This window comes from Podarcis vaucheri (assembly GCF_965113315.1).
Source record: "Podarcis vaucheri genome assembly, chromosome: 2".
NCBI classification, from domain to species: domain Eukaryota; kingdom Metazoa; phylum Chordata; class Lepidosauria; order Squamata; family Lacertidae; genus Podarcis; species Podarcis vaucheri.
In genome coordinates this window covers 112,189,495-112,216,386 of record NC_138760.1, presented here as the reverse complement: position 1 = coordinate 112,216,386, position 26,892 = coordinate 112,189,495, and the positions used below count along the sequence as shown (strand labels likewise).

Here is a 26,892-nt window from a genome sequence, read left to right as displayed (position 1 = left end):
TTTTGGACTACACTGGTTCTGCTGTCTAGGGGTGATTGAAGTTGTAGCCCAAAGGCAGCTGGAGACCCAAGTTTGGGAAACCCTGATTTAATGCGAACGCCAGCAAGGCAATCTCTTCCCTTTTCCCTTCTCTCCTCTGATGCAATGGCCTGATACTTTAGAAGCGCCCCTGTTTTCATTCCCTTTCTTTGCAAGCTGTGCACTCTCCTCTTCTGCTTGAAAATGCTTTTAGAGCATTGTTGTTGTTTAGTCGTGTCCGACTCTTCGTGACCCCATGAACCAGAGCACACCGGCACTTCTGTCTTCCACTGCCTCCCGCAGTTTGGTCAAACTCATGCTGGTAGCTTCAAGAACACTATCCAACCATCTCGTCCTCTGCCGTCCCCTTCTCCTTGTGCCCTCCATCTTTCCCAACATCAGGGTCTTTTCCAGGGAGTCTTCTCTTCCTAATGCTTTAGAGCATTAGGAGGAGGCAAACAGCAGTCATTTCCCTCCACGCAAGATGTCAAGCTTTCTCTCTCCCTCATCCCAATACTTCATGGAGAAAATACTGTGCTTTGGGAGCTTGTGGTCTTTGCTTAGAAGTAAAAATGGTATTTGGTCCTTGGTTTGGCTTGCAATGCAGAAAGGCCTTAAGAGACAGCAAAGGTACTCAGTTTGCCTGGTTTATTCTGGACACATTAAATGAGGGTTTCTGCTCACTGAGTGCAATGAATAGATTTACAGTGGTTCCTCAGGTTACAAACGCTTCAGGTTACAGACTCCGCTAACCCAGAAATATTACCTCGGATTAAGAACTTTGCTTCAGGATGAGAACAGAAATCGTGTGGCGGCAGCGGGAGGCCCCATTAGCTAAAGTGGTTCTTCAGGTTAAGAACAGACCTCCAGAACGAATTAAGTTCTTAACCCAAGGTACCACTGTATTACTGAAAGAGTCTTAGGCTGGCAACAATGGCGTCCTGCTCTCCCTCCCCTTGAATTTGATACCTTTCCCCATTTTCATTTGCCGCCTTGCAGGTGTACTTGGGACCAATGGGAGACGCCAACCTGTATGCTTCTCTAGTGATCCAGCCAAACAGTGCCGTGAGTGGAGACCTCCTCTTCGACCTGCCCAAGAAGCACCTGTATGTCATGACTCAGTCTATGGTGAGAGCAAGTGAAAGTCCCTGCTGTGTATGGCTGCTGGCAGCCATTTTGGACAAGGCACAGAACACCTGGGGGTGGGGGGGTGGGATTTTGTTTGGCGATTTTCTCTTCCTGAACCAAGAGGCGGACACATATACTTTAATTTTAAAATCCTCTAATGTTTGTGATGCTGAGAATGCCCCGCGGGAAAGGCGCTGCCGTTCTAGTTGGCCACAGCGATCGAAGATATCTCTCCCCTCTGGGCCTTTCTCATGTGGCCTTGTAATAATAATAATAATAATAATAATAATAATAATAATAATAATAATATATTATTTGTATCCCGCCCATCTGGCTGGGTTTCCCCAGCCACTCTGGGCGGCTTCCAACAAAGATTAAAAATACATTAAAATGCCACACATTAAAAAATTCCCTGAACAGGGCTGCCTTCAGATGTCTTCTAAATGTCAGGTAGTTGTTTATCTCTTTGACATCTGATGGGAGGGCATTCCACAGGCTGGTGCCACTACCGAGAAGGCCCTCTGCCTGGTTCTCTGTAGCTTTGCTTCTTGCAATAAGCAAAGGCCTCAGCGCTGGACCTCAGCGTCTGGGCAGAACGATGGGGGTGAAGACTGGTTAGTCTTCTTCCCTCCTCCCACTCTGCCTGCCCTACAGCTGTGGGGGAGGCTGTGTGCAATCTGTTTTTTCTGTGCGGCATCTTTGCACAACTCCATTTGTGCACGCGCGGCGCAACGTTACACAGGAGGAGCACAAGGCGCGATGTTTCGCTGTTAAAGGCATGGGGGGTATTACTTCAATCGCCGCGCTCCTCCTACGTAACATTGCGCCGCCCGCGCACAAATGGAGCCGTGTGAAGGCCCGCGCAGCAAAAACGGACTGCCTACAGCCTCCCTCCCAGCTGTAGGGCGGGCAGAGTGGGAAGAGGCAAGCAAAATACGGAGGCCCTGCGGGAAAGGCGGAAAGTGCAAAGAGTAATTAAAAAAAATAACTTCACCACTCTTCCCCCCCCCCACAAAAAAGCGCAACTCTGCACCCCCAAAAGTTCAGCGATTGTCGGTGAGGGAACAGCTGATAGGCGGCCTGTTAGACGCCTGCAGCTGTTAGCCTCTTGGCAATCCTCCCACCCCCCCAAAAAATTCAACAAGTCAGGGCAGTTTCCCCCCACTTTCAATGTACAGTCATACCTTGGGTTGAATGTGCTTTGGGTTGAGCGCGTTCGAGTTGCGCTCCACGGCAACCTGGAAGTAACGGAGCGCATTACTTCTGGGTTTTGCCGCATGCGCAGACGCTCAAAATGACGTCATGCGCGGAAGCGGCAAAACGTGACACGCGCATGCGCAGACGTGCCGTCGTGGCTTATGTTGCGTTCAGGATGCAAACTGGGCTCCAGAATGGATCCTGTTCGCATCCCGAGGTACCACTATATTATTCCTCCAACAAATGTATTCTTTCACCTGGAAACCTGATAATATAAACAAACAAACAAATAAATCAGTCAGTCAATCAATCAATCTCCAAACGGATTCCTTGAGAGGCTGGGTAAAAAAATCTGATGGTCAAAAAAAGCATCCTGCCAAAATAATACAGTCATGCAGAACAACTTGGAATTGCTGAGATCCTCACGATACCGCAGCGGTTCTTGTTTGGCTTTCAAGCACATTTGATGGATTTCTCTCCCTGCGTCCTACAGAGAACAATTGGGGAGAGCCTTCTGACACTCTTAGAATGTTGTGACCTCCTTTGAACTCGCAGCGCAGAGGAAGATGAAAATCCATATCTATTTATAGATAACAAAAGCTCCGGCAGTCATGCTAATATCCCAGAGGGATCATGAACATCTGAAGGCCGTTGAGTAATGGAAGAGAAAGGCCTTCATTCATTCATTCATTCATTAACAGTTGTAAGATGGTTATGAGACTTGAGAAGGGGACCCGGTTCCTAAGCCTGCTTTCATTTAATTTATTTTACCTTGTTTGAGCCCTACCCTATTGTGTCCTGAGGGTGCAAGGTCAGTAGCAATACTTAAGCCCAATTAGGCCCATAAGATGGGTGCGTTTTTATTTATTATTTTATTATTTATAAATTAATTGGATTTATATATACCGTCCTTCATCATACAATCTCAGGGTGACTCACAGAGCGGGGTATAGGCCAGCCTTTCCCAACCTGCTGAGCATAGCTGTCAACTTACAGATTTGAAAATATGGGACCAGCAGCCTCGAAAATAAGGGATCAGCAGCCAAAATTAGGGATTTTGCTATTGTAAAGAGTTACATACATTGGTAGGATTGACAGATGCTGTCAATCCGGCATGAGGCGGTTGCGGCGGCGCCCTTCTGCGTCCCTCCCCATCCCCTCCTCTTCCTCCTCCCTTAGGCCGCCTCCTCAGCCACCGCTACCGCCTCCGGGCCCGCGGGCAGCGTGGGCAAGAGTCTCTCTCCCTCCCCCCTCCCCTGGCGGGGAAGGACCGATGGAACTCCTTGCGCCAGGACGACGCGCCAGCGCGCTCTCTCTCTCTCACGGCAGAGGACCCCAAGCCGCTGCTTCCCTCGCGAGCCAGGCGAGCATGAAACCCGGGAAATTTAAGGGATATCATCAGTAAGGGACAGCAGCAGGACACGGCGCTGGGATAAGGGAGTTTCCCGCCAAATAAGGGACGGTTGACAGCTATGTTGCTGAGTGCTCTTCAGATGTTTTAGACTACAACTCCCATCAGCACCAGGTTGGAGGAGGCCGGCGTAAGCAGCAACATTCCAAACGTTGCATCCTGCAGCGCAGGGATAGGCGACGTGGTGCCCTCAGGATGTTGCCCGACTATGACTCCCATCAGCCCCAGCCAGCGTGGGATGATAGGAGTTGTAGTCCGGCAACACTTGGAGGGCACCGTGTTGTACATTTGCGCGCCACCATATCAAAGCATCTCAGTTCCTTCCCTTCGTGTGTGTTTCACTCAACCGCATCTTTCTAATCGTAAAAGTGCTTTGGACAAATAAGAAGGGCTTCCTGACAAAAAGCAGACAGCGCAGCGGGGAAAGAAAAACCCAGCAGATGGGAAGTGTCCGTTAAAACAAAGAGGCTGGGCTGGCTACTCTGCAGCCCAGGCTATCTCATGCATCTCCCCCAGCCGCGTGTCATTTATCACTGTCTTATTCTTTATGCGCCTTCCACCAGGTTCCCGCTCACGTGACCGTGCCCTGTCCAAGTCGATTGGGAATTTCAAACCTTGAGAGGCTCCCTTGGCTGTTCCAAGCCAGAGCTGCCCGCTCCCCTCCATCTCCAACCCCAGAGGCAGCATAATCATCCCTTCCGGGCTTGTCGTCTGTTAACTCTTTTGGTAATTTTGCCATCAGAGGCAGGCAGCCTTGGAGGGGCGTATGTTCCATATAATTAAAACCAGAAATACAGTAAATGAAATTTCAGGTTATTTATTACTGATGGAACCTGAAATGCTGCTTCTGAGTTATTTTTAAAGCACCCAGTTCCAGAAATAGAAGCGTTGGCTACTTTTCCTTACCGCAGCAAAAAAAAATAAAATAAAAAATTGCAAAATGAAAGGGAAACAAAAAGTAAAGTTCCAACATTGCTATGAATGGTATGGGTTTTTTTCTTTAATGGGATAAAGAAAAATAATGGGGTATCATAATAATGACAAAATTAGCACACGGCATGAGATGGGAACAACCACCAGGTAAGTTCTTTGAATGTTGGGCTTTATTGGTTAAGTTTCGAAACAATTAAGTACCAAGACACAATACGGCCCTGTAATGTTTTTGCTTTTCTGTCATTCTAAAACGTGGTGCACAGGAACCTTTCTAATATATTGTGCCGGGCAATGGTTTTAATGTAAGATGGCAACAAGCAGAGCTGCAATGTTTGGGGAGTAAAAAATAATTTTTAAAAACTGCTCCCCTGGAACACATGACGATTTATGGAAGGCTGCTTCTATTTAATGCTTTTAGCGCTGGAGTAAAGTTCTGATTTTCTTTCCTTCAAAGAGTGTGGCTCTCTTCCTTGGTTCTTGATGTACTTTCTTGTATCTCAGTTTTATCCGGGAAAACAATGAGATGGAAACACTGAGCGACTAAAAAGGTGTTGTGTATCTTAACAAGGCAGTGGTGCTGGTGGGGTTTAGTATGAACTTCCAAATCCAAAGCCTTGTTGTATTAACACGAAGAAGGGGGGGCTGCCTCCCCTCCCCTTTGGGGGGTTTCCCCCCTTTTTTTTTTAAAAAAAAGGGAAATCTGTATGCCAGCTTGAGAGCTCATGTACTTACCCCCTCCACACACAAATCTGGGAGGGTTTGGGAAGTCTCCCTGACTCAGTCCCAACCTGTTGTCTTCTCTGCTATGGGAGTACCAGCAGTGGGGAGGATGGAAGCCCCAGAGATTTACACAGCTGCAACAAAGAGGCAGACTTCCCAATCTGCGGATGCCAGTTGACAGGCCGCTCTGTGGCTCTGCCTTTTCAGGTGACCAAGATCCCCATATTTGAGTGTTCCCAGTACCCCGACTGCGAGTCGTGCTTGGCTCTGAGGGACCCTTATTGTGGCTGGTGCGTCCTCCAAGGAAGGTAAGACTCGGTTTTAAAACACAGTGGCTGCTTGCAGGCAAGATGCTTCCTACGGCAGCAAGAGGGCTGGTGTGGTGGCAGAGGGGGAGGGCAATGGCTGATTTAGCTATTATTATTATTATTATTATTATTATTATTATTATTATTATTATTATTATTATTATTATTACTACTACTACTACTACTACTACTACCACCCATTTTCCTTAATAGGACTCAAGGCAATTTACGGATAAAAATAAGAACTGCTGAAAACATGGGGGTGGGGTGTCATTATAAAACAAACATGGATAGAATTAAAACTATAGACATATATAATCCCAGGGTTGTGGGTTCAAGCCGCACATCGGGTTAAGATCCCTGCATTGCAGGGGTGTGGGCAAGATGACCCTTGTGGAACCCTCCAACTCTACAATTCTATGATAAAATCGATGAAAACCTTGCAAGTAATTGCAATAAAAACAGTATGGCACCAGCCCTTTCATTAGAAGCAGTCTGTTCCTGGAAGACTGTTTCCCCCTGCAAATCATGTGTCCTCCACTCTTTCTACCGCTTTGCCCTTTAAATTGTCCCAGTACTGTAATGTATATGAACGCAATCCGTTCTGGAAGTCCATTTGATTTCAGAAAACGTTCGAAAAGCAAGGCACGGCTTTCGATTGGCTGCAGGAGCTTCTTGCACTCGATTGGAAACCGCGTTGGATGTTCGGCTTCCAAAAAACATTCACAAACCGGAACACTCACTTCCGGGTTTGCGGCCAAAACATTTTGTTCGGGAGCCAAAATATTTGAGTCACAAGGCGTTCCAGAACCAAGGTACGAATGTGTACACACATAAACACACAAACACACGTATGTATGTATGTATGTTAACAGAGCTCTTTCACGTATGCAGTAATTTTGTTAGGAAATGCATTTTATTAAGAGTTTTCAACATACCATACAATACAATACAATACAATACAATACAATACAATACAATACAATACAATACAATACAAGCAAATGTCTGGCCCAAGACAGGAGAGCACACGTGATTCCTATTCTGTTCTAGCCTCTGCCTCATTGAAACACAGTGTTATACTCAGGCCTTGCTGATGGGTTTCACACAGGCCTCTAGTTCAGCCTTTCTCAAGCTGTGGGTCCCCAGATGCTGTTGAACTACAACTCCCATCACCCCTAGCTAGCAAGGCAGAGCTCAGGGATGATGGGAGTTGTAGTCCAACAACATCTGGAAACCCACAGATTGAGAACCAGTGCTCTAGCTGGTCCTCATGGGAACAGGATACTGGACTAGATGGGGCTTTGATCTGACCCAACTGGGCTCTCTTACGTTCTCAATTCGAAACTGATGACTCCATCAAGAGTTGCTCGCAGTCACTAAAAGAGGACTGCAACTTGCACAAATTCCAGGGAGAGACAAGCTTGTTTGGGGAGTTAAAAGTTTCCTTGTTTGCTTCAAACTGGCTAAACCTGCCTCCGAAACCCTCGTTTTTTACGCTTGGGGCGAAGGAGAGAGGAGTTGTTTCGGCTGGCCACAGGGGTTAAAAAGGAGGTGGGGAACACAATGACTTCTTCTGCAGGGAAGGAAGGGAATTGTTTCCTGTCTCCTGGAGGATCACAGTAGAAGCAGCCACCCTGGGGAGTGCAGGCCGGGGGCTCGGATTTCTGCCAGCTGGTGGCTGAGGCTAGGCCAACTGGCCAGGGGGCAGAGAGGGCACTGGAGGAGCAGAGATTGACACTTGGGATTGAACGAAATTTATTTTTTTATTTCTTTAAACACATGCTAGTTGGGTGGATTATACCTTTCCGAGCCACAGGGCTGCATTTTGCCCGCTAACGTGGACAGAAAATTGCAAGAATGTCCACGCAAAGTGTGCAGTCACCCTCACAGAGCAGTCATAGGTGTGCAGTTTATGGCGAAGGAACAACAAATGAATTATGTTGGGAGCTGTCTGCAAACACCTTAGGCCAGGGATGGGGAACCTGTGGCCCTCAAGATGCTGTTGGCCTACAGTTCCCATCAGCCCTGGCCACTGGACATGCTTGCTGGGGCTGATGGGAGTTGGAGTCCAACACCATCTGGAGAGCCACAGAGACTCCATCCAGGCTGTACTCAGAGGAGATTGGGGGGCTACCGGCCAGTTGGGGATGGAGATAAGTGTTCTGTGTGACTTGTTTTGGGACAGAAGAGCTTAGTGGGAGTGGTGGCAGTTGTAAGTGTGCCACAGTTGAGGCCACCATCCATTTTGCAAGCAGTGCTTGTGGAACGACTCAGTGCCACAACATAACAGGACATTGGCCAAACCACAGTTAAAGCAAGCCAACAGCAAACCATGACATCACACCATGGTTTGTTATCAGGATCCAAACCACAGCTTTTTTTGTTTTTAAAGAACAGTTTAATTGAACAAAATGAAAAGGCCTGTTGTAGAATTATAAAAGGTAACAATTAAGTTTCCATATGCAGTCTTACCTTGGTTCTCGAACGTAATCCATTCCAGAAGTCCATTTGACTTCCGAAACGTTCGAAAACCAAAGCGCAGCTTCCGATTGGCTGCAGGAGCTTCCTGCACTCAAGCGGAAGCCGCGTCAGACATTCGGCTTCTGAAAAATGTTCGGAAACCGGAACACTTACTTTCAGCGTTCGGGAGCCAAAATGTACGAGTACGAAGGCGTTCGAGAACCAAGATACGACTGTATACTTATCTAACGTTTAAGTAATCTTATCCAAAAATAATAATAAAGGAACCAAAACATAGCTAGTCTTCTAGACTGGGCTCGGACATTCAAGCAAGCTACGCCTAGGCCAGGCAAACCATGGCTTATCATTATGCGGACGTCATTTAGATCATGCTCAGCAAATTCATAACAGCTGTGTGCTTTCTGGGCTGGGAGAACCTTGCCTCACATTCTGGACGCATCCACTTTTGTGCCAGGTATTCTTCTCTGTCTGTTTGCTTATGGACGAGCGCTTGACTGGAGAGAAAAAAGGTCCTCTCCCTTTTAGGGCAGTCTAAGGTCTCCGTTCTGTTTTCCTGTATACGTATCTCTGCAGGTGCAGCCGTCGCTCTGAGTGCTCCAGGTTCAAAGTGAGTGAGCAGTGGCTGTGGGGCTTTGAGTCCAGCCAGCAATGTCTTTCCGTCCAGTCCCTAAGCCCGGCCAACATCAGCAGAGAAGAACAGAAAAACGTGAGCTATTAGGATGAGTAAAATGTCTCTCTCTGCCCTAGCCCTGCCGTGCCCCCATTTTTGAAGGCTGTGAAGTCATTTGTGAAGGGGTTGGGAAGTTGTTTGTGCTTTTCACTGCCGCCACGTGTGCAGTAGCTGTTTAATAAATATTTTGAATAAACATTCACAAACTTTTTATTGATAATAATCAGCTAAATAGTTTGAGGACCTATACAACTGTATAGGTCCTCAAACTATTTAGCTGATTATTATCAATAAAAAGTTTGTGAACGTTTGTATAACATGCAGAAAACATGCATTACAAAACATGTGTAACATGCATTTTTAGAGAAATCAAAGACTGGAACTGAGGGAAGTCGGGGGATGGGGGTGGGTGGGTTCTGTGGGGGGAGGGAGGGGAGGAAAAATGGGGGGGAGAAATAAGGATGATATGTTTCTGGATAATATGTTTTGTTTTAATTTTGAATTAAAAAGTTATTAAAATTTTGAATTAAAAAGTTATTTTTAAAAATAGTCTGGGAGCCTATGTGGCTGATGCACCATAGCATCTCATGTACAAGAGCATGTTTATCTCGTGCATTTATGAGGTTCCCCAAGCAAGCGCAGAATCTGGTGTCTGGGAGAACAATGTATTCCTTTTATTTTGTATTAAACAAAGTATGTCGTCCTCACAGTTCCAGAAAGCATGCCTCGGAAACAAAGCCTTTGGTGTTTGCGTGATACTTTTAAATTTGCATATCTTGAGGAGGATTTTTTAAAATAATAATAATAATCTGCAGATAAAAAGAGTTAGTCGAAAGATGTTGCGAGCTCTCGAGAACCGGTACTTAATGTGTTCTACTCACCTGCTTTTTCATGCCCTTGTTCTTTCCATCACGGACCCCCCCCCCATTCTCCTCCAGTTTCAGAAGGTGAGATAATGCTAATTAGAGGAGAATCTTCCTTAGGACGGCAAGGTATTGATCTGTCCTTTCTCTTGATTGGCAGGTGTTCCTCACTCTTTCGGATTTGCCGGCCCTGCGGGACGGAGAGTCCTACACGTGTTTCTTTGAAGAGTATGAGAGCCCCGCAGTGCCAATGGGGTCAGGCATCATGTGTCTTTCACCAGATCCCAGCCATACGCCAGTTTTGAAAGCAGGGACAGGTGAGTGCCAGGATAGATAGATAGATTAGATAGATAGATAGATAGATAGATAGATAGATAGATAGATAAAGGTAAAGGGACCCCTGACCATTAGGTCCAGTCGTGGATGACTCTGGGGTTGTGGCGCTCATCTCGCTTTATTGGCCGAGGGAGCCGGCGTACAGCTTCCGGGTCATGTGGCCAGCATGACTAAGCCGCTTCTGGCGAACCAGAGCAGAACACGGAAACGCCGTTTACCTTCCCACCGGAGTGGTACCTATTTATCTACTTGCACTTTGACATGCTTTCGAAATGCTAGGTTGGCAGGAGCAGGGACCGAGCAACGGGAGCTCACCCCATCGCGGGGATTTGAACCGCCAACCTTCTGATCGGCACGTCCTAGGCCCTGGTTAACCCACAGTGCCACCCGCATCCCATAGATAGATAGATAGATATAAAAGCCACAGTGTGTGCATGGTGTGAGTGTTTCATGAAGGGCAAGTGGGCCATTTCTCAGGGTCTGAAGCTGCCTGGAGTTGATTATTGAATTTATATTCCTCCCTAAGGAGTCCAGGGTGACACACAGATGCACCGTTTAAAGCAAAGGCATAGCAGACATTCTAAAAGAGATTAGAACATTGACACAACAGATTAAGACATTTGATTAAACACGGCATTTTTATAGGGGGAGTCATTTGTGAAGCGATCCGAACCTTGGTGCTCTTATCCGTTTGTTGCTTTTTCGAATGTCTTTTCCCATCTGGCCACTTGTTGCTTCGTTAGTCTTTTCCCACTTTCTTTTCCCTTCATCCACGCCGGGAGAGAGACTGCTTTTCTCTTCCCAGCCGTCTCTCCCTCTCCGTTGACCCCAGTCGCTGCTCCCTTGCCAAGATCCCATGTGATCCCTGCCAAAAAATCTCATGAGCCTTGACCCCCCCTCCTTCTCCTCCTCTGCCAATGCACTATTTTGCGACCGAGTCATGAATAAACACCCCCTGCGTCAGATGAAGCTGAGAGACATTTGTTCCTGCAATCTGATCAATCACGCGTCCTTATTTTAGGAAGGCGTGCAGGTTGTTTTCTTACTTAAACAGAAGATCTGAAGAAAACGACAAAATTTATTCTTCAGGCGGTGGATTTGCAGAATGTGTCATCCTTGCTTAAAAAAAAATCTGTTATCAACTAGAATCTTTGACTATGTTCCATTAGAGTAGATACATATTTCTCTCTCTTTTCACATCATCTGAATAGGATGCTGCCAAACTGTGTTTTGAGGTGCTACTGGAAGGAATTTTTTTGTGTTTTGAGGGTTGCCTTTTTTCTTTCCATTTCCAGACCACGTAACCATTCAGCTGATGGTGCGCTTCAACGACGTCTTTATTACCTCAACGCCTTTCTCCTTCTACGACTGCAGGGCAGTGGCTCTTCTGAGGAAATCGGCACCGTGAGTCCCGCCTGTTTCCACATTATCGCAGCAGGCATCAGATTTGATGGGGCCTCCTCAACCTTCTTCTTGTGTCGTTTTCAGGTGCCAGGGATGCGTCAGCAGCCACTGGGGATGCAATTGGTGCGTCCACCAGCACCTCTGTACACACAAAGATGCCTGTGAAAAAGGAACCGTTATCTACAACGAGAGGGTGTGTGTGTCTTTCGTAGCTCTCGTCTGCTGATTGGTTCCTGTCAGATATACGTCCCAGTAGCCAGAGGGCGGCCATTTTGAAGCCCTAGTATTCAGGGTACCAAGAGAGTGGGCCTCTAGAACTTTCCGTGCTCTAGAGAACGTGCTGGGCAACCTGTGGTGCTCTAGAAGTTACTGATAGAAGTTACTGAACTACGACTTCCATTGTCCCTGGACATTGACCGTGGTGACTGGGGCTGATGGGAGTTGATGCTCAGCGGCATCTGGAGGACCAGACGTTGCTCACATGTGCTCTAGAGAGTATGTGGGTGGCTCCAACAGAAGGTGCTCATCTAGGATGAAGGTAGCTGCCCCAGGACCATGAAAATGAGTAACCCAAGTTCCCTTTGCTCAAGTGAACAATTTATTCCCTGTAGAAAAGGGGCGGGGAATCTGCCCTGTATAGGGAAGCTGCTGCTGCTGCTTCTTCTACTTTATTTTTTTATTTTGACAAAGTAATAATAAAAATACCGTATTTTTCGCCCTATAAGACGCACTTTTTCCCCTCCAAAAATGAAGGGGAAATCTGGGTGCGTCCTATGGGGCGAATGCAGGCTTTCGCTGAAGCCTGGCGAGCGAGAGCGGTCAGTGCGCACTGACCCCTCTCGCTCTCCAGGCTTCAGGAAGCTATCCCAAGGCTTGCAAGCCCGGCGGGATGTCCCGCGGGCTCGCAAGGCTTGCGGGCAGCAGCCTGCACCCAAAAGCTGGGGACAGCGGGGAGGCGCAGCGCCGCCACCCCGCTATTCCCCGACCTGATCTGGAGGCTGGTGGGGGGGAGAAGCAAGCTTGCTTCTCCCCCCCGCCAGCCCCACAAGCTCGGGGGATAGGGGGATGGCGGAGCGCCGCCACCCCGCTATTCCCCAGGCTGGCGGGAGGAGAAGCAAGCTTGCTTCTCCCCCCCGCCAGCCCCACAAGCTCGGGGGATAGGGGGACGGCGGAGCGCCGCCACCCCGCTATTCCCCGACCTGATCTGGAGGCTGGCGGGGGGAGAAGCAAGCCTGCTTCTCCCCCCGCCAGCCCCACAAGCTCGCGGGATAGCGGGCCAAGCTGTCCCTGAAGGCAGAAGAGGGAGACGGAGCACTCCATTTCCCTCTTCTAGCTTGGGATGGTTGCGCAAACCTGGGGGGAAATAAAAATTTTTTCCTTGATCCCCCCCCCCAAAAAATAGGTGCGTCCTATGGGCTGGTGCGTCCTATAGGGCAAAAAATACGGTAAATAGAAATAAAAATGTTCACCCCAAACCCTGAGACAATTCCATTGTAACTATCCAACCTCCCAAAATTGCGGTGGTTTCACCCCTTTCCATTTTTAACATTACAAATTCTCCAAACAGCTTCCACATCTCCTCATAATCATTTCTCCTACATATTCCCTGTCTTACCTTAATGGCACATGTTAGTTTATCATTAATAGCTATATCCCACACCTCTATATACCATTCTTTCATTTTATATTCACCTTGCCCCTTCCACTTCCTAGCTATAATAACTCGTGCAGCTGTCAATAAATTAGTGAGCAATTCCTTCATAGCCTGAGAATGCAGTGGTACCTTAGGCTAAGTACTTAATTCGTTCCGGAGGTCCGTACTTAACCTGAAACTGTTCTTAACCTGAAGCACCACTTTAGCTAATGGGGCCTCCTGCTGCCGCCGCGCTGCCAGAGCACGATTTCTGTTCTTATCCTGAATTAAAGTTCGTAACCTGAAGCACTATTTCTGGGTTAGCGGAGTCTGTAACCTGAAGCGTATGTAACCTGAAGCGTCTGTAACCTGAGGTACCACTGTCTAGGAAAGCTTCTAATGTTTTATGGTGTTTTTTATATTTTGCTTGAAGCCGCCCAAGTGGCTGGGGCAACCCAGTGAGATGGGTGGCTAATAATAAGAATAATCCCTAACCGTTAGGCATGATGGCTGGGGCTGATGGGAGTTCAGCAACACTTGAGGAGCCACAAGTTCCTTGTGCCAACTACATATCCTTTGCCTTAGCTCCTGTTTTGAATTCCTCTGAAAGCGGGGCAATCTGCCAGAGATTGGGCTTTGGGAGGAAAACGTGAGTGTCTGCAGCAGGGGAAGCAGCGCTTTGTGAAAATTCAGCCTGCTGAATTAGCTGTTGGTAGCAGACCTGCTCTGAATTTAATCAGATGTGTTCTGACCCACGGAAGCTTAAGCCACAATATACTGTATTTTTCGCTCCATAAGGCGCACCGGAACATAAGGCGCACCTAGTTTTTAGAGGGGGAAATCAAGAAAAAAAATATTATTTCCCCCCTCCCTCCCAGAGCTTCTCGAGGCTGCCGGGAAAGCCTGGGTCCCCCCCCCCAGCCCCAAAGAGCAAAGAAGCTTCTGCCATAGCCACGCGCAACCTCTCCAGCTGAGAGAGGCTGCGCGCGGCTAAAGAAGGCCCACCTCCCGCAAAAGCCCACAGGAGCCTTGCACCCTTTAAGGAGCATGTGGCTCCTGCGGCCTCTTCTACGAGGAGGAAGAAGCGACTGACTGGCCGCGTCAGTCCCTTCTCCCTCCTGGGGAAAAGCCCGCAAGAGCCTTGCAGAGCTTGTGTGCAGCTCTTGGGGGTTTTCCTGCCTGCCTCCCCCCTGCATTCGCTCCATAAGACACACACAAATTTCCCCTTTTTAGGAGGGAAAAGGGGCATCTTATGGAGCGAAAAATACGGTATTTGTTAAATCTGCAGTGTGCAGAGTTGAACGGTAGAGTTGGAAGGGACCACGAGGATCATCTGGTTGAAGGCCCCTGCAACGCAGGAATCTTTTGCCCAACATGGGACTCGAACCCACAACCCTGAGGTTAAGAGTCTCATGCTCTACTGACTGAGCTACAGGAGACTGTCCTTCTGGAAGCTCTTGCGCGATGGAGGAACCAGAGGAGCTTTGCAGCATAGGGATAACAAATAGGCAGATATGCAGTGGGGGAAGGACTGGGCGGTGGAGCATGTGCTTTTGTGTACAGAAGGCCCTAGGTTCAATATTCAGCAATTATAGAGACACTCTGGGGAGCCTCTGCCAGCCTGTGTAGGTAGAACAATTGTCTGACTCACCACAAGAGGCCTTCACTCAGACCAGGAAACTCGTGAGGCCTGTTGAGGAAAAGTTGGAAGGGATGCCTGCTTGGCGAGTAGCCACTTCGTTCTCTTCCCACCCACAAAAGTCCAAAAACGGTATCCTTCTGTTGTTGTCTTCCTCTGGCCCTGACTGGCTGCCTCTTCTCTCCCCCCCTCCAGGCTCAAATACCAGCCTTCACCCCATGGCCTTCTGCGGCCACCCCAGACGCAGCAGTGTCCCCTTCGTCTCCTCCGACCACGGCCACCGAACCTGCCGTTCTCCCGGCCACGCCTGCGGCCACCTCTGCTCCCAGTCCCACCACCATACCTGCCATCCCTCTCACCACCCCGCTGGCAACTCCTGCCACAACCCCTCTGCCGCAGGAAACCCCCAGCCCCACGCATGCGCCAGCCCCGACCACGGACGGCCTCACTTCGCTGGGGACGGATGCTCCGACGCAGCCTCCGACCAACGTGCCTGCCACGGCCAGCCCTACCTCCGAGGCTGTCTCCAGCGCCCAGCCGGAAACGGAGGGCTCCGTGACGCACTCTACCTCTGAGCCTGTCCTTGGCCCCGAAGACTGGTCCACGTCCCCTCCTGCCACTGTGGCTGATGGCACCCTGTGGCCTCATGTGGAGGCCCAGACGCCTTCCCCCGATGCCGAAAACTCGACAACGGCTCCATCGGCTGCCCCTGAGGCCCTCACCTCTCCCGTTCCAACCTCCCTCGCCCCCAACCAGACAGGAAGCGCCCCCAACTCTTCGGCTGACTTGCGTCCAGAAGATCTGGAGACGGAGCTCGCGACTTCTGAGGCGCCGCCTGCTACGGGCTTTCCTGACTGGCCTCCGGGGGACAGCTCTGAACTTGAGGACAGTGTGGAATGGGTAGATTCTCTGCCGCCCGAGAACGACACGTCCTCCTTCTCCGCCTCCATCCTCCTCTCGGGTGACGGGGACTCCTCAGAGAGCGACGTCTCTGATATCCCCAGAATCCTCAACCCGGGCCTGGACTACCAGTACGACGCGCCTGGGTTTCTCGACTTGGTGAGTCTCGAGAACCTCAGGCATGAGGACTAGGAACTTGAGAACGGGAACTTTGCGAGGCAGGGAGCAACCTTTTGTTGTTGTTGAGGGGCGTGTTCCCCTGGGGGGTCGTCTGCCATGGGCCCCATGTGCAATGGTGGGCAGGCATGGTTGGAGGCAAAACCAAAGGTGCATGAAATTAGGCCAAGGGCTGCACATGCTCTTAGGGCCACAGGTTGCCCAATCCTGACTTAGACGTATGCTGCGTTCAAACTATTTTTATTGCGGCCTTCACCAGCCTGTGGGCCTCCCCTGTTGGCTGATGGGAGCACTTGGAGGCCCCCACGTTGGTGAAGGATTATTTAAGGCCTGACAGACCCAACTGCAGTACACATCTGCAGTCTGCCATGGAAACATATCGTATTTTTCGCTCCATAAGACGCATCTGACCATAAGACGCACCTAGTTTTTAGAGGGGGGATGCAAGAAAAAAAGTCTTCCTTAAAGGGAGTGCTAAGCAGAGCCTGTATGCATCCCAGGCTCTGCTCAGAACTTCCTTTCACGAGCCGCGTGGAGCGTGTGTGCGGCGCTTGCAGGCTTTTCCCTGAGGACGGAGAAGGGCAGCCCGCCACTGCATTCGCTCCGTAAGACGCACACACATTTCCCCTTACTTTTTCGCATCTTATAGAGTGAAAAATATGGTGTTATAATGGTTCCCTAATCCACAGCCTTTCCAGCATGTTTGAAAGAGTCGGCCTCCCGTTTCGTAGAGTCATGAAGCTGTAAAGTTGGAAGGGACCCAAAGGGTCATCTCATTGAAGCCCCTTCAATTTTCCAACAGCGCCGTAACATTTCTGATCCGCTGTCTTTCTTTTTCGGGCTGGAGGTTTTTTGGAGCAGCAGCAGCAACAAAGCTGTGCGGGCAAATCTCTTCCTTACTTCTTTCTGCCTCACTTGTGTGTTTTCAGAACGAGGAGCTGAGCCAGGGACCGGAAGCCTGTCCCTGTGTGCGGGGCATTCAGGGGTCCTCGCTGATGCCCGTCAATGTGCAGAGAAAGATCACACTGATAGGGAGCAACTTCCACCTCTACCAGGTAAACCTAGAGACTGAGCTCAGGCACTCGGGGGGTTGGGGAGGCAGTGCAAAACCCTGCTTATGAAGATGCTTAGCAAAAGCTTTCAAAGGGAAGGATTGCTGTTTCGTTGCTTTTCTTATAACTATTGTGCTTTTTTGTTGTGTTTTTAATCTTGCGAACTGCCCTGAGATCTTTTGATAAAGGGTGGTATATAAATCCTATTATTATTATTATTATTATTATTATTATTATTATTATTATTATTATTATTATACCACTCTCTACCCACAGGTGGTATTATTATTATTATTATTATTATTATTATTATTATTATTATTATTATACCACTCTCTACCCACAGGTGGTATTCTTCTTCTTCTTCTTCTTCTTCTTATTATTATTATTATTATTATAATATTAATAATAGGAAACAAAAAACAATGTGTAACAGAAAAAGAAGCAGAAAATTGGTTTAAAAGTGTGTGAAAGAAAGTAATAGAAGTGGAAAGAAATTGCAAATGAGTAGATTGGAAGTTCAACACAAGGGTGGGGTGAGGGGTAAGGGATGGTGGTGGGAAAAAGAAATATATGTGGGATTAAGTGTGGGTATGTATGAACATTTTTAAGGATTGTATGAATTGTATGTTTGTATATTCGTAACGCCTGGCGTGCTCTGGTCCATGGGGTCACGAAGAGTCGGCTCAGTATTGCCAACACTGACTGGCAGCAGCTCTCTAGGGTTTCCGGCAGCGGACACACACCCAGGATTACCTGGAGATGCCAGAAATTGAACTTGGGACCTTCTGTGTGCAAAATACCATTTATTTAATTAATTAATATACCACCCTATCCCCAGGGGGTATTTCCTCTGCCACTGATCTGTCCTTAAGAGCTGATCCAATGCTGGCACTGATTTTTAACTCTTGGATCCAAGATAGAGACGCAATGGCGGCAAATCTCTCTTGTTAAATGCAACTGTGAGCTGCTGCCTGGAGGAATATTTGATAGGTTCCGTCATCTAAAGAGACATGGCCCCGCCTGCTTTTGGCTTTGGCCCCACCCACTCCTGGCATGCAGACTCCCTCCCCCAACAAATTATCCTCAGCAATAATAAAAGGAGCCCACCTGTGTCCTGAACACCTGTGTGGATGAACAGGTACAGCCCATCCCATTAAAAGATGCTAGAAGTGGGCCGAGGAGTTCGCGATCTGCGAATTCCTCTCTCCCAGAAGCTGCTTGCCTCTGCCACAGGACCAAGCGTAGAGACACTGACATGGGGAATTAGCCATAGATGATGAAAGTGAACAGGGGGCATCCACAATGTTGTATGGAACTTAGCACTGCAGCGAGGGTTCGTAGGATTCAGCCCCTGTGCTTCTTCCATCTTTTAAAAGGATAATCTATGGGAATATGAATGTGTGTTGGTCCTGGAAGGGAAGACCTTGAGTGTGGAGGCGTATATCGTACAGGATGAAACCAATCCATCCCTTTGCTACATCACATGCCAGCTGCACCAGGTAAGGCCTTCACGGAAGAGGAGCCTGTGCTCGAGTTTCCGCGAGTGCTGACCTCAGAATCTTCAAAAAGGGGAGTAGTTACCGTATTTTTCGCTCCATTGGACGCAGTTTTTCCCCTCCAAAAATTGAGGGGAGATGTGTGTGTGTCCTATAAAGCGAATGCAGGCTTTTGCCATAGCTGCGCGCAACCCCTCCGGCAGGGAGAGGCTGCACGGGGCTATGGCTTCTTTAGCTCTACGCAGCCTCTCCCGGCAGGGAGGGATTGCGCGGGGCTAAAGAGGAAGCCAAAACAGCCAGCGCGATCCATCCCGCTCGCTGCCTTGGCTTGTGCCATAGCCGTGCACAACCCCTCCGGCAGGGAGAGGTTGGTGCGCAGCCTGTACGCTGCTCTTTGGGGCGGGGGGGGGGGAGTTTTTTTATTGATTTCCCCGTCTAAAAACTATGGTCCGGTGCGCCCTATGGTGCGAAAAATACGGTATCACGTCACTTACACATAAAAAAACCAAGAATAAACCCCAAATACTTGCACCTCCCCTCCTCAGAAGGAGGATGGGGAATCCCCAACATAGAACTATACTACATCGCCACATAATCCCATACATTCTAGAAAACGAGACGAAGCAATGTACACACACACACACACACATATATATATACACACATATATACATATATATTTGTCCAGTAGCACCTTAGAGACCAACCTAAGTTTGTTCTTGTTCTTGGTATGAGCTTTTGTGTGCATGCACACTTCTTCAGATACGGTGACTCTCCCAGCTCTATGTAATACCGATTTATTTATTTGTTTGCCTTTGGTCTCTCTTTCAGTACAGCTACTCAGCCCCCCAGCTGGAATTCAGTGCCGTGATTTTCGTGCAGCGGAAGAGGCGCCTGCGTGTGGACAGCGTCGATGATCTCCACGGTACAGGAAAAGGGGCACAGGGAGAACTGTGGGGGTTCTGGAGCTGGTAAAAGGGGGAGACAGGGAATCACTGCAACTTTAGGCCAGTCTTCCCCGACCTGGTGCCTGCTAGATGTTTCGAGCTGCAGCTGAAATCATCTCCACCTAGCACAGCAGCCATGGCCAATGGGAGTTGCAGATCCAGTTGCATACTGCTCTGCCGTTAGGCAAACTGGGGCGGCCGTCTCAGGTGGCAGAAAGCCCCCCTCCCCAGTGGCAGCCCTGTGTAGAAGCAGCGCCGGTATCTCATGCGACCCTCCCCGAAATTGGCACCCGTGCCAATGCTGCTTCTCCACCAGGGGCTGAGGCTGCAAGGAGCGTGGAGAAGCTGTGCCGGCAGTCATAGGTAGGGCAGCGGGAGTGGCAGCCAGGACAAGGTGAAACGGGACATGTTTCCCCTGCCCTATAATGCAGGAATCGCAGCTAAAGCATCCCTGGCAGACGGCAACCCCTTCTCTGCTTTAAAATCCCCAAGGAAGGAGAGCCCACCACACCCCGAGGGAGCCCATTCCACTTTCAGAAGAGTCTTCCTGGTGTTTAGCCAGAATCTCTTGTCATTTGAATCCATTGAGTCCTACCATCTGGGGCGAGCAAAGAGGGAGGGAAGGAATGTGATACCCCTATACCCGGGCCTCTTATGCCCCTTTGTCTGCATTGCCTAATTTCCGCATCCAGAGGACTGTGCTAGCAGGGACTCACCCATACCTCTCTCCCTCCCTCCCTCTCTCTCTCATTTTCCGCAGTGACCCTGTACAATTGTTCTGTGGGGCACTTGGACTGCAGCCGCTGCCAGACGGCCGATGCCAAGTACGGCTGCGTGTGGTGCAGTGGGGAGCAGCCCAGCTGCCTGTTCCGCGACTCCTGCAAAGAAGATGTGGCGGACACATGCCCGGCTCCCCTGATTCACGCTGTGAGTAACAGTGCGGTTGGGCGGGAGCCAGGCGTTCGGCGGAGAAACCCAGGAGGGATCCAGGATGGTCCCAAGTGGCCCGACGAGGGTAGCCAAGGTTGCGATTGAAGTGGTGGGCGGCTACTTTCAACGTGGCGAATTTGATGTGCGGGAAAGCAGCTGGCATTCTCCGCAGAGGGAGAATGGCATGGATCCCCGCCCGTTTTGTGCAGCCTGGCATTTAGGAGCGTAGGCAGCTGCCTTGTTTCAGTCAAACTCTGTCCCCCCCTAGGTGTTAGGGACTGGCTGGATGCAGAGGAGAGGTGGGAGGCAACAGCTGGGGAAATCCTAGGAGAGGAAGGCTCTGAGTCCGGGGAATGGTGGTGCGATGATGATGATGAGTGGTCAGAGGGAGAAGAGGGAGCAGACTAGGAGGAGGAGGTGTCAGAAGCTGAAGGAGCGACAGGGTTTAGTGAGCAGGAAGAGGCTGTGGTAGAGAGCAGTCCAGAAGCAGAGGCAGAAGCAGAGGCTGGGGAGGAAGAGGACCAAGAGGCAGAGATGAGTCAGGCTGGTGAAGAAGCCAGGGTCTCCCCGCCTTCTGCTGTGACCAGCTCCCCTCCACCCGGTCTCCCAGAACCCACAGGGGTATGAAGAGGGTAGAGCAGAAACAGACAAGGTACCAGAGTCTCAGATTGCTTGGGAAGGACCTGGGGGAGGAGGTGACTTAAGAGAGCTGTGGGAAGGCAAGGACCTTCCATCCTCGCAACTGCCTCATCAGGGCATGACATAGTGGGAAGAGCTGCTGGGCTCACTAGGCCTGAGGTGTTTAGTTTCTTTGAATAATCCTCATTGACACCTTGCGAGTTATTGCTGGCCTGCTTTATAGTGTCCTGGGAATAGTGACTTTTGTGATTCCAACCAATCAGGGATCATGGAGTGAATGAGACGATGTCGCAACGGCACTACATAGGGAATCAGATTGGGAGGCATCGCTCTCACTTAGGGCTAACAAAGCTAATTGTGCGTGACGGCGATGCTTCCTTTCAGAGGGGTGATCCCAGCCAATCAGGGATCACATGCCGAATGGAATTTCATCACAATAGCCAGTCAAATTTGGCTACTACCTGATTATGTCGCAAGGGGCAAAGGATGCCAAGTTAGAATGGGGGCAGTGTTGGCTGAATTAGCAAGCACTTTCAAGTCTTGCCTCATTGGTCACCAAAAGAATTGCTGTTTTAGGAAGCTGCGGAAAATGTTCACAAAAGTTCACCCTCCTTTCAACTCAGCCCAATGCACTGTTTTATGAAGGGCAGTGCTAATTCTTGGGTTCAGGAAGCTGAGTCCGGTGTACAAAGCGCATGTGCAAAATATAATTTATGAAGAGCAGCCACATAAGTATTTTTATTTCATTTTTTGCCTGCAGAATGAATGTGGGGCAGGATAAGAGACCTGCTCATGTGGATTTATCATGAGAAGCATCTCTGAGACCCCGTAATCAGGGAATGGTTTCCCCAGCTCCCTTGTGTGTTTGCAAGGGATTATAGGAGAAGTAACCTTGAAGAGAGGAATCAATACCATTTAAATTTTAAAAGAAGGGCAATCTTTGCAGAGGAGGTAGGTCTTGGAAGATGAACTTCGGCAGAAGCTTAATGAATAGAGGGCAGAGTGGAGGTGAAGGCTCCGGAGAGCAGCGCAGAGACAAAACACGGAGAGCGTGGGAGAGGAAGATGAAAGGCAGAGGCGCCTATGTTGGAGATAAGCTCAAGCCGATAGCAAGAGATGAGAAGAGCAATCTAGGGCAGAGAAGTGGAGAATTTTAAGCATTAACGTTTGAGTCCTGAAAAGCTGGCGATAGAAATGTTAACATGTGAGCCTGGTATCATTTCCCAAGGTCTTGTTATGCGCCGCACCACCAAAAGAGGTTTAATTAGTGGGAATACAAGGCAGGGCCTTTTGGTTTGAAAGCTCCCTAGTTTTAAGATTCCCTTCCCTATGGAGGTTAATTTTTTTTTTTAACCTGGCACCAAAAACATCTGCATTCTCCCTGGCTCTTAATTTGACATGGATGGTTTTCACTCTGTCCTTCTCAGGTTTATCCCTTAACTGGGCTGGTTGAAGGGGGTACCAGAATCACCATCACTGGCTCAAACCTTGGTCAGAAGCACCAGGACATTGCTGGGAGAGTCACCGTGGCCGGAATCCCCTGCGAGGTCGATGCTCTGGTGTACGAGATCTCCAGCAGGTAAGTGGCTTTCCCAGGGGTTCACAGGAGGGAGCTGACACTTGGCTCTCCATCATGACCTAGGCAGCAGCAGGTGGAAATTTCCATTCTCCCCCCTCTTTAAAAAAAGATAGCAGTGCTTTGGGAAAGAAAATGCTCTCTCTTCAAGCCAGATCCTTCTAATTCCACTCCATTGGCATTGAATGGTAGCTTTGGCACAAGCGGCTTCTTCCGAGGATCAGTCCTAGAGAGGAAAGGCAGGCTAAAAGACTGCAGGACAGGTGTTGGGTGGGAAGGAAACAGGAACTGACAGGTTCAAGGAAGTGTAAGATATATACCGTCAAGAAACCCCAAACCCCACCTTAGGGCAAGCTTTCAGGCAGCCTTCTAATGCCTTCTGGCCAATAAGGGAACAGAAATGCCAAATTACTCTCAGCATTCTTGGTTGGGTTGTTGTAAGTTGCTTCGGGTTGCCTTGGGCAAGATAAAACCAGTATGGTGTAGTGCCAGTATGGTGTAGTGGTTAAGAGCGGTAGTCACGTAATCTGGGAAACCGGGTTCGCGTCTCCGCTCCTCCACATGCAGCTGCTGGGTGACCTTGGGCCAGTCACACTTCTGTGAAGTCTCTCAGCCCCACTCACCTCACAGAGTGTTTGTTGTGGGGGAGGAAGGGAAAGGAGAATGTTAGCCGCTTTGAGACTCCTGAAGGGGAGTGAAAGGCGGGATATCAAATCCAAACTCTTCTTCTTCTTCTTCTTCTAAAACGACTAAGAAATTCAATTTTTATTATGATTATTGTTAATAAGAGTAATAGTAGTGCTGCCTTGTGCCATGTTAATTGGGCAAGGTTGACACCCAATTATCCTGCGATTCACTCCCCGTTGATTTGCCTGCCTCCTAATCTCCTGTTCCTGAAGTTGCATTTTGGAGAAAGAAATCTGCAAAAAAAAAACTTAGCGGAGAAACCTTGATAGTTGACGCTGTTAGCTACTAAAGGGACAAAGAGGGAGGGAGGTTTAGCAGGGGTGACCAAACTTTTCTCAAAGAGGGCCAGATTTGATGAAGTGGACATCCGTGAGGGCAGACCAAAGTTGCTCAGCTTTTTTTAGGTCCCCCCCCCCAATGTTATTCACCTTTTTTTAGGATTGAAGATGTTCAGCTTTTTTTTTAGAGTTTGAATTGTTGAGCATTTTACGATTTTACCCCAATAAATAAACTGCCGGGGGGCCGAATTAGGCCCCCAAAACGGACTTTGGACATGCCTGGTTTATAGGGTTAACAAAACAACAACAAACAAACCTATGGTCACGTAAAGCATCCCCAATAAACACACGAGACGTAACCAGCTGTGTTCTTAGATAAATAAGGTATACTATTCATTGTATCAAATTTCAACAGAAGTAATTCATGAAGTTCAATAAACGAACAAAGCAGAAGGCCCAGTGGATCAGATCATTCTCTAGACAGTTCATGCAGAAGGTCCATCCGTGTAATGGTGTCTGTTCCATCTGTCCGTTCATAAAGTCCAAACAATCCACATGAAAGGTTGTTACAGTTCCACAAAATCCTTTCACAGAGTCTAACGGGACTGTAACAACCTTTCATGTCCTTCACAACCTTTAGCCCCATTAGATAAAGTGGTGCTTCAGGTTAAGGACAGTTTCAGGTTAAGTATGGACCTCCAGAACGAATTAAGTGCTTAACCTGAGGTACCACTGTACTTCTGTTGGAATTTGATACACTGGTTTATAGGGTTGGCAGGTGCGTCTTACTGAGCATTAACAGTGTGGCATGGTTCTGCTCCATTCTGATCTTGACGCAGTGGAGACATCAGCTCTGATCACGCCCATTTGCCATGCAGAGTGCAAGGATTCTGTTCTGTGTTGTCTCTGAGCCGTCCCCTAAGCTGGTGTCTGTCTGAGGGGCCCAAGAGGAAAGGGATAATAAAGGAACTTGCCTGAAGTGCTTCCTCTAGACCGAAAATGAGGTTCATGAAAAGCAGTACATAGAATGACGGAACTGGTAGGTGCCCAGAGACAAGTCACTGTGCATCAGGAATGCCACACCCCCCCAAAAAAAATCCCCATAACCAAACAGCAACCTTGTGCGTTCTGTACCACCGTCTGTTAGGTCAAGGTAAAGGGACCCCTGACCATCAGGTCCAGTCATGACCGACTCTGGGGTTGCGGCGCTCATCTCACTTTATTGGCCGAGGGAGCCGGCGTATAGCTTCTGGGTCATTTGGCCAGCAGGACTAAGCCGCTTCTGGCGAACCAGAGCAGCACACAGAAACGCCGTTTACCTTCCCGCTGGAGTGGTACCTATTTATCTACTTGTACTTTGACATGCTTTCGAACTGCTAGGTTGGCAGGAGCAGGGACTGAGCAACGGGAGCTCACCCCGTTGCAGGGATTTGAACCACCGTCCTTCTGATCAGCAAGTCCTAGGCTCTGTGGTTTAACCCACAGCCCCACCCATGTCCCTTACCACCGTCTGTTGGCGCTGCAGAAAAGTGCTTTGCACAGCTCACTCTCTCCCATGCAGCTCATGCGAGCGGGCCAAGCCACGTAGGGCAGAGGAAGTGGGGGAAATCATTTGGCGCCGCGACTGTTCAGGCGGGTGACGTCTCCTCCTTGGCCAGGCCAAGAGCTAAAAGTGCCCCCCCTCTCATTAACTCAGGTTTAGAGCAGCCCATGTGGTGCACCTTGGTGGGGGATTCTTCTCCATCCTCTCTTCTGCCCTTGTCCTGCAGTATCGTGTGCACCACGGGCGGAAGCGGCGTGGAGAGGTCTGGGCACGTGGTCGTGGAGGTTCCCGGAGGAGGACAGGGAGTTTCTGGACATGTGTTTACTTACCAGGTAAGGGGGCCCCTGTCTCTGGACAGCAACTCCCAGGCTAGAGCTGTCTGGTTGCAAGAACGCACGTGGCCTGCCAGATAAAAAGAGGAAGTCTCTCCTCCCCATAATAGCGAAGGAATATATACCGTATTTTTCTGACTGTAAGACGCCCCCATGTATAAGACGCCTCCTATTTTGGGGGGACTCCGATTTAAGAAAATGGGGGGGAGATGTATCTGTGTATAAGACGCCCCCAAATTTTTGACATTATTTTTTAGGGGGAAAACCTAGTCTTATACACGGAAAAATCCGGTATGTTGTGATGCCGACATACTGCACGTTTCCCCAGTACCGCTTGCAGGAACCAGGAAACCCACGATGCAGTGAGACATCGTGGTCCTATTCATGCATGCTCCACACATACAGTAAACATGATTAGGGAGAGGGACCCTGCCCTGCTAGCCCTGGTGTCAGCAACACATTGAGTGGGGCATGTAATAATAATGGTGATGGTAATGATAATTTATTTATACCCCGCCTGTCAGGGAACTGACATCGGAGCGAGAGGCGAAGGGAAGGCTCTGAGATGATGCTGGCGAAGGACCCAGCAGCCGGGGGAGAAACAGCTCAGTAGAGGGGGAAGCCAATCGGCGCAACACCAGGGATAAAGGGGGGCTGACGGGGGAATTGGAGAGAGGGCTCCAGGACTCTTCACTGGACATCAGTGAGGAGAGCCCAGGTCCTTCGCTACCCACGCCTTCCCTGCGCAGAAGACTCCCGCGCAGTGAGAGGAGGAGGAGACTGGGTGTCAAACAACTTATGCTGGAAGAGGTTCAAGAAACGCCCACTGACGGATTCTGCCAGTGACTGAGGCAGCCACGAGAAGAAGGGGCTGTGCAGTCAGAAAGGTTTAACAAGGGAAATTAACCGAGAAAGGCACCAGCTTACGCACGAGTAACTCATACCCACTACACCGCCCATCTGGCTGGGTTTCACCAGCACTCTGGGCAGCTCCTAACAGAATATTAAAAACACAATAAAACATGCCAGCGGTGGGTGGGGCCAGAAGCAAAAGCGAGTGGATCAGTAAATATTGGTTTACTCATGTGCTCTGTCCAGGCAAGCAAGGGCAGATTTTAGGCAGGCAAGAGACACTGGAGGAGGGTGCAGAGCAAAGGCTGGCTAGGCAGTTGTCTTGGGGGAGAGTCCTGAGTGCTGAGTCCTGGAGGACCACACTAGGCCCATGGCCTGAGGTTCCCCAGGGCTTCTTTTCCCCACCCGTGGCCCTTACAAAGGGACAGCTTTGCCACCAGCCCCTGAGAACCTGCTGCTCCGTATTTTCCCAGAAATGGTTGCCAGAAACGTTTTTGTTTCCTGAGCAGCAAGTTGCATAAGCAGCTAAGGAGCTGCAAGCACAGCATGTGCCCGAAGTCATCCTTTTTCGGCAGTGTTAAAAAAGGCCACTGGTCTGAAGGGGACACAGCCTCATCCGGACGGGCTCCTCCTCACATTTCTATAGGAGAAGGCTCTCCGTGGCTGCTAGAAACAATGGCCATGTTCTGCCTCCGCTGTCAGAGGCCTCTGAAAACCCATTTCTGGGGATCTCTGG

General features: G+C 49.3%; 1 protein-coding gene across 2 annotated transcripts in view; it reads left to right on the top strand.

Annotated features, from left to right (window-relative positions):
- Window positions 1-26,892, top strand: part of PLXNB1 (plexin B1) — a 147,414-nt gene that overhangs the window by 82,963 nt on the left and 37,559 nt on the right. For both annotated transcript variants that reach the window (XM_082209144.1, XM_082209145.1), the window contains exons 6-18: window positions 1,018-1,146; window positions 5,615-5,715; window positions 8,773-8,905; window positions 9,893-10,049; window positions 11,364-11,472; window positions 11,557-11,665; window positions 14,940-15,803; window positions 16,751-16,876; window positions 18,253-18,375; window positions 19,204-19,297; window positions 20,080-20,246; window positions 22,316-22,467; window positions 25,199-25,304. In XM_082209144.1, the coding sequence (XP_082065270.1) occupies window positions 1,018-1,146; window positions 5,615-5,715; window positions 8,773-8,905; window positions 9,893-10,049; window positions 11,364-11,472; window positions 11,557-11,665; window positions 14,940-15,803; window positions 16,751-16,876; window positions 18,253-18,375; window positions 19,204-19,297; window positions 20,080-20,246; window positions 22,316-22,467; window positions 25,199-25,304 (2,370 nt within the window). The remainder of the gene's footprint in view (window positions 1-1,017; window positions 1,147-5,614; window positions 5,716-8,772; window positions 8,906-9,892; window positions 10,050-11,363; window positions 11,473-11,556; window positions 11,666-14,939; window positions 15,804-16,750; window positions 16,877-18,252; window positions 18,376-19,203; window positions 19,298-20,079; window positions 20,247-22,315; window positions 22,468-25,198; window positions 25,305-26,892) is intronic.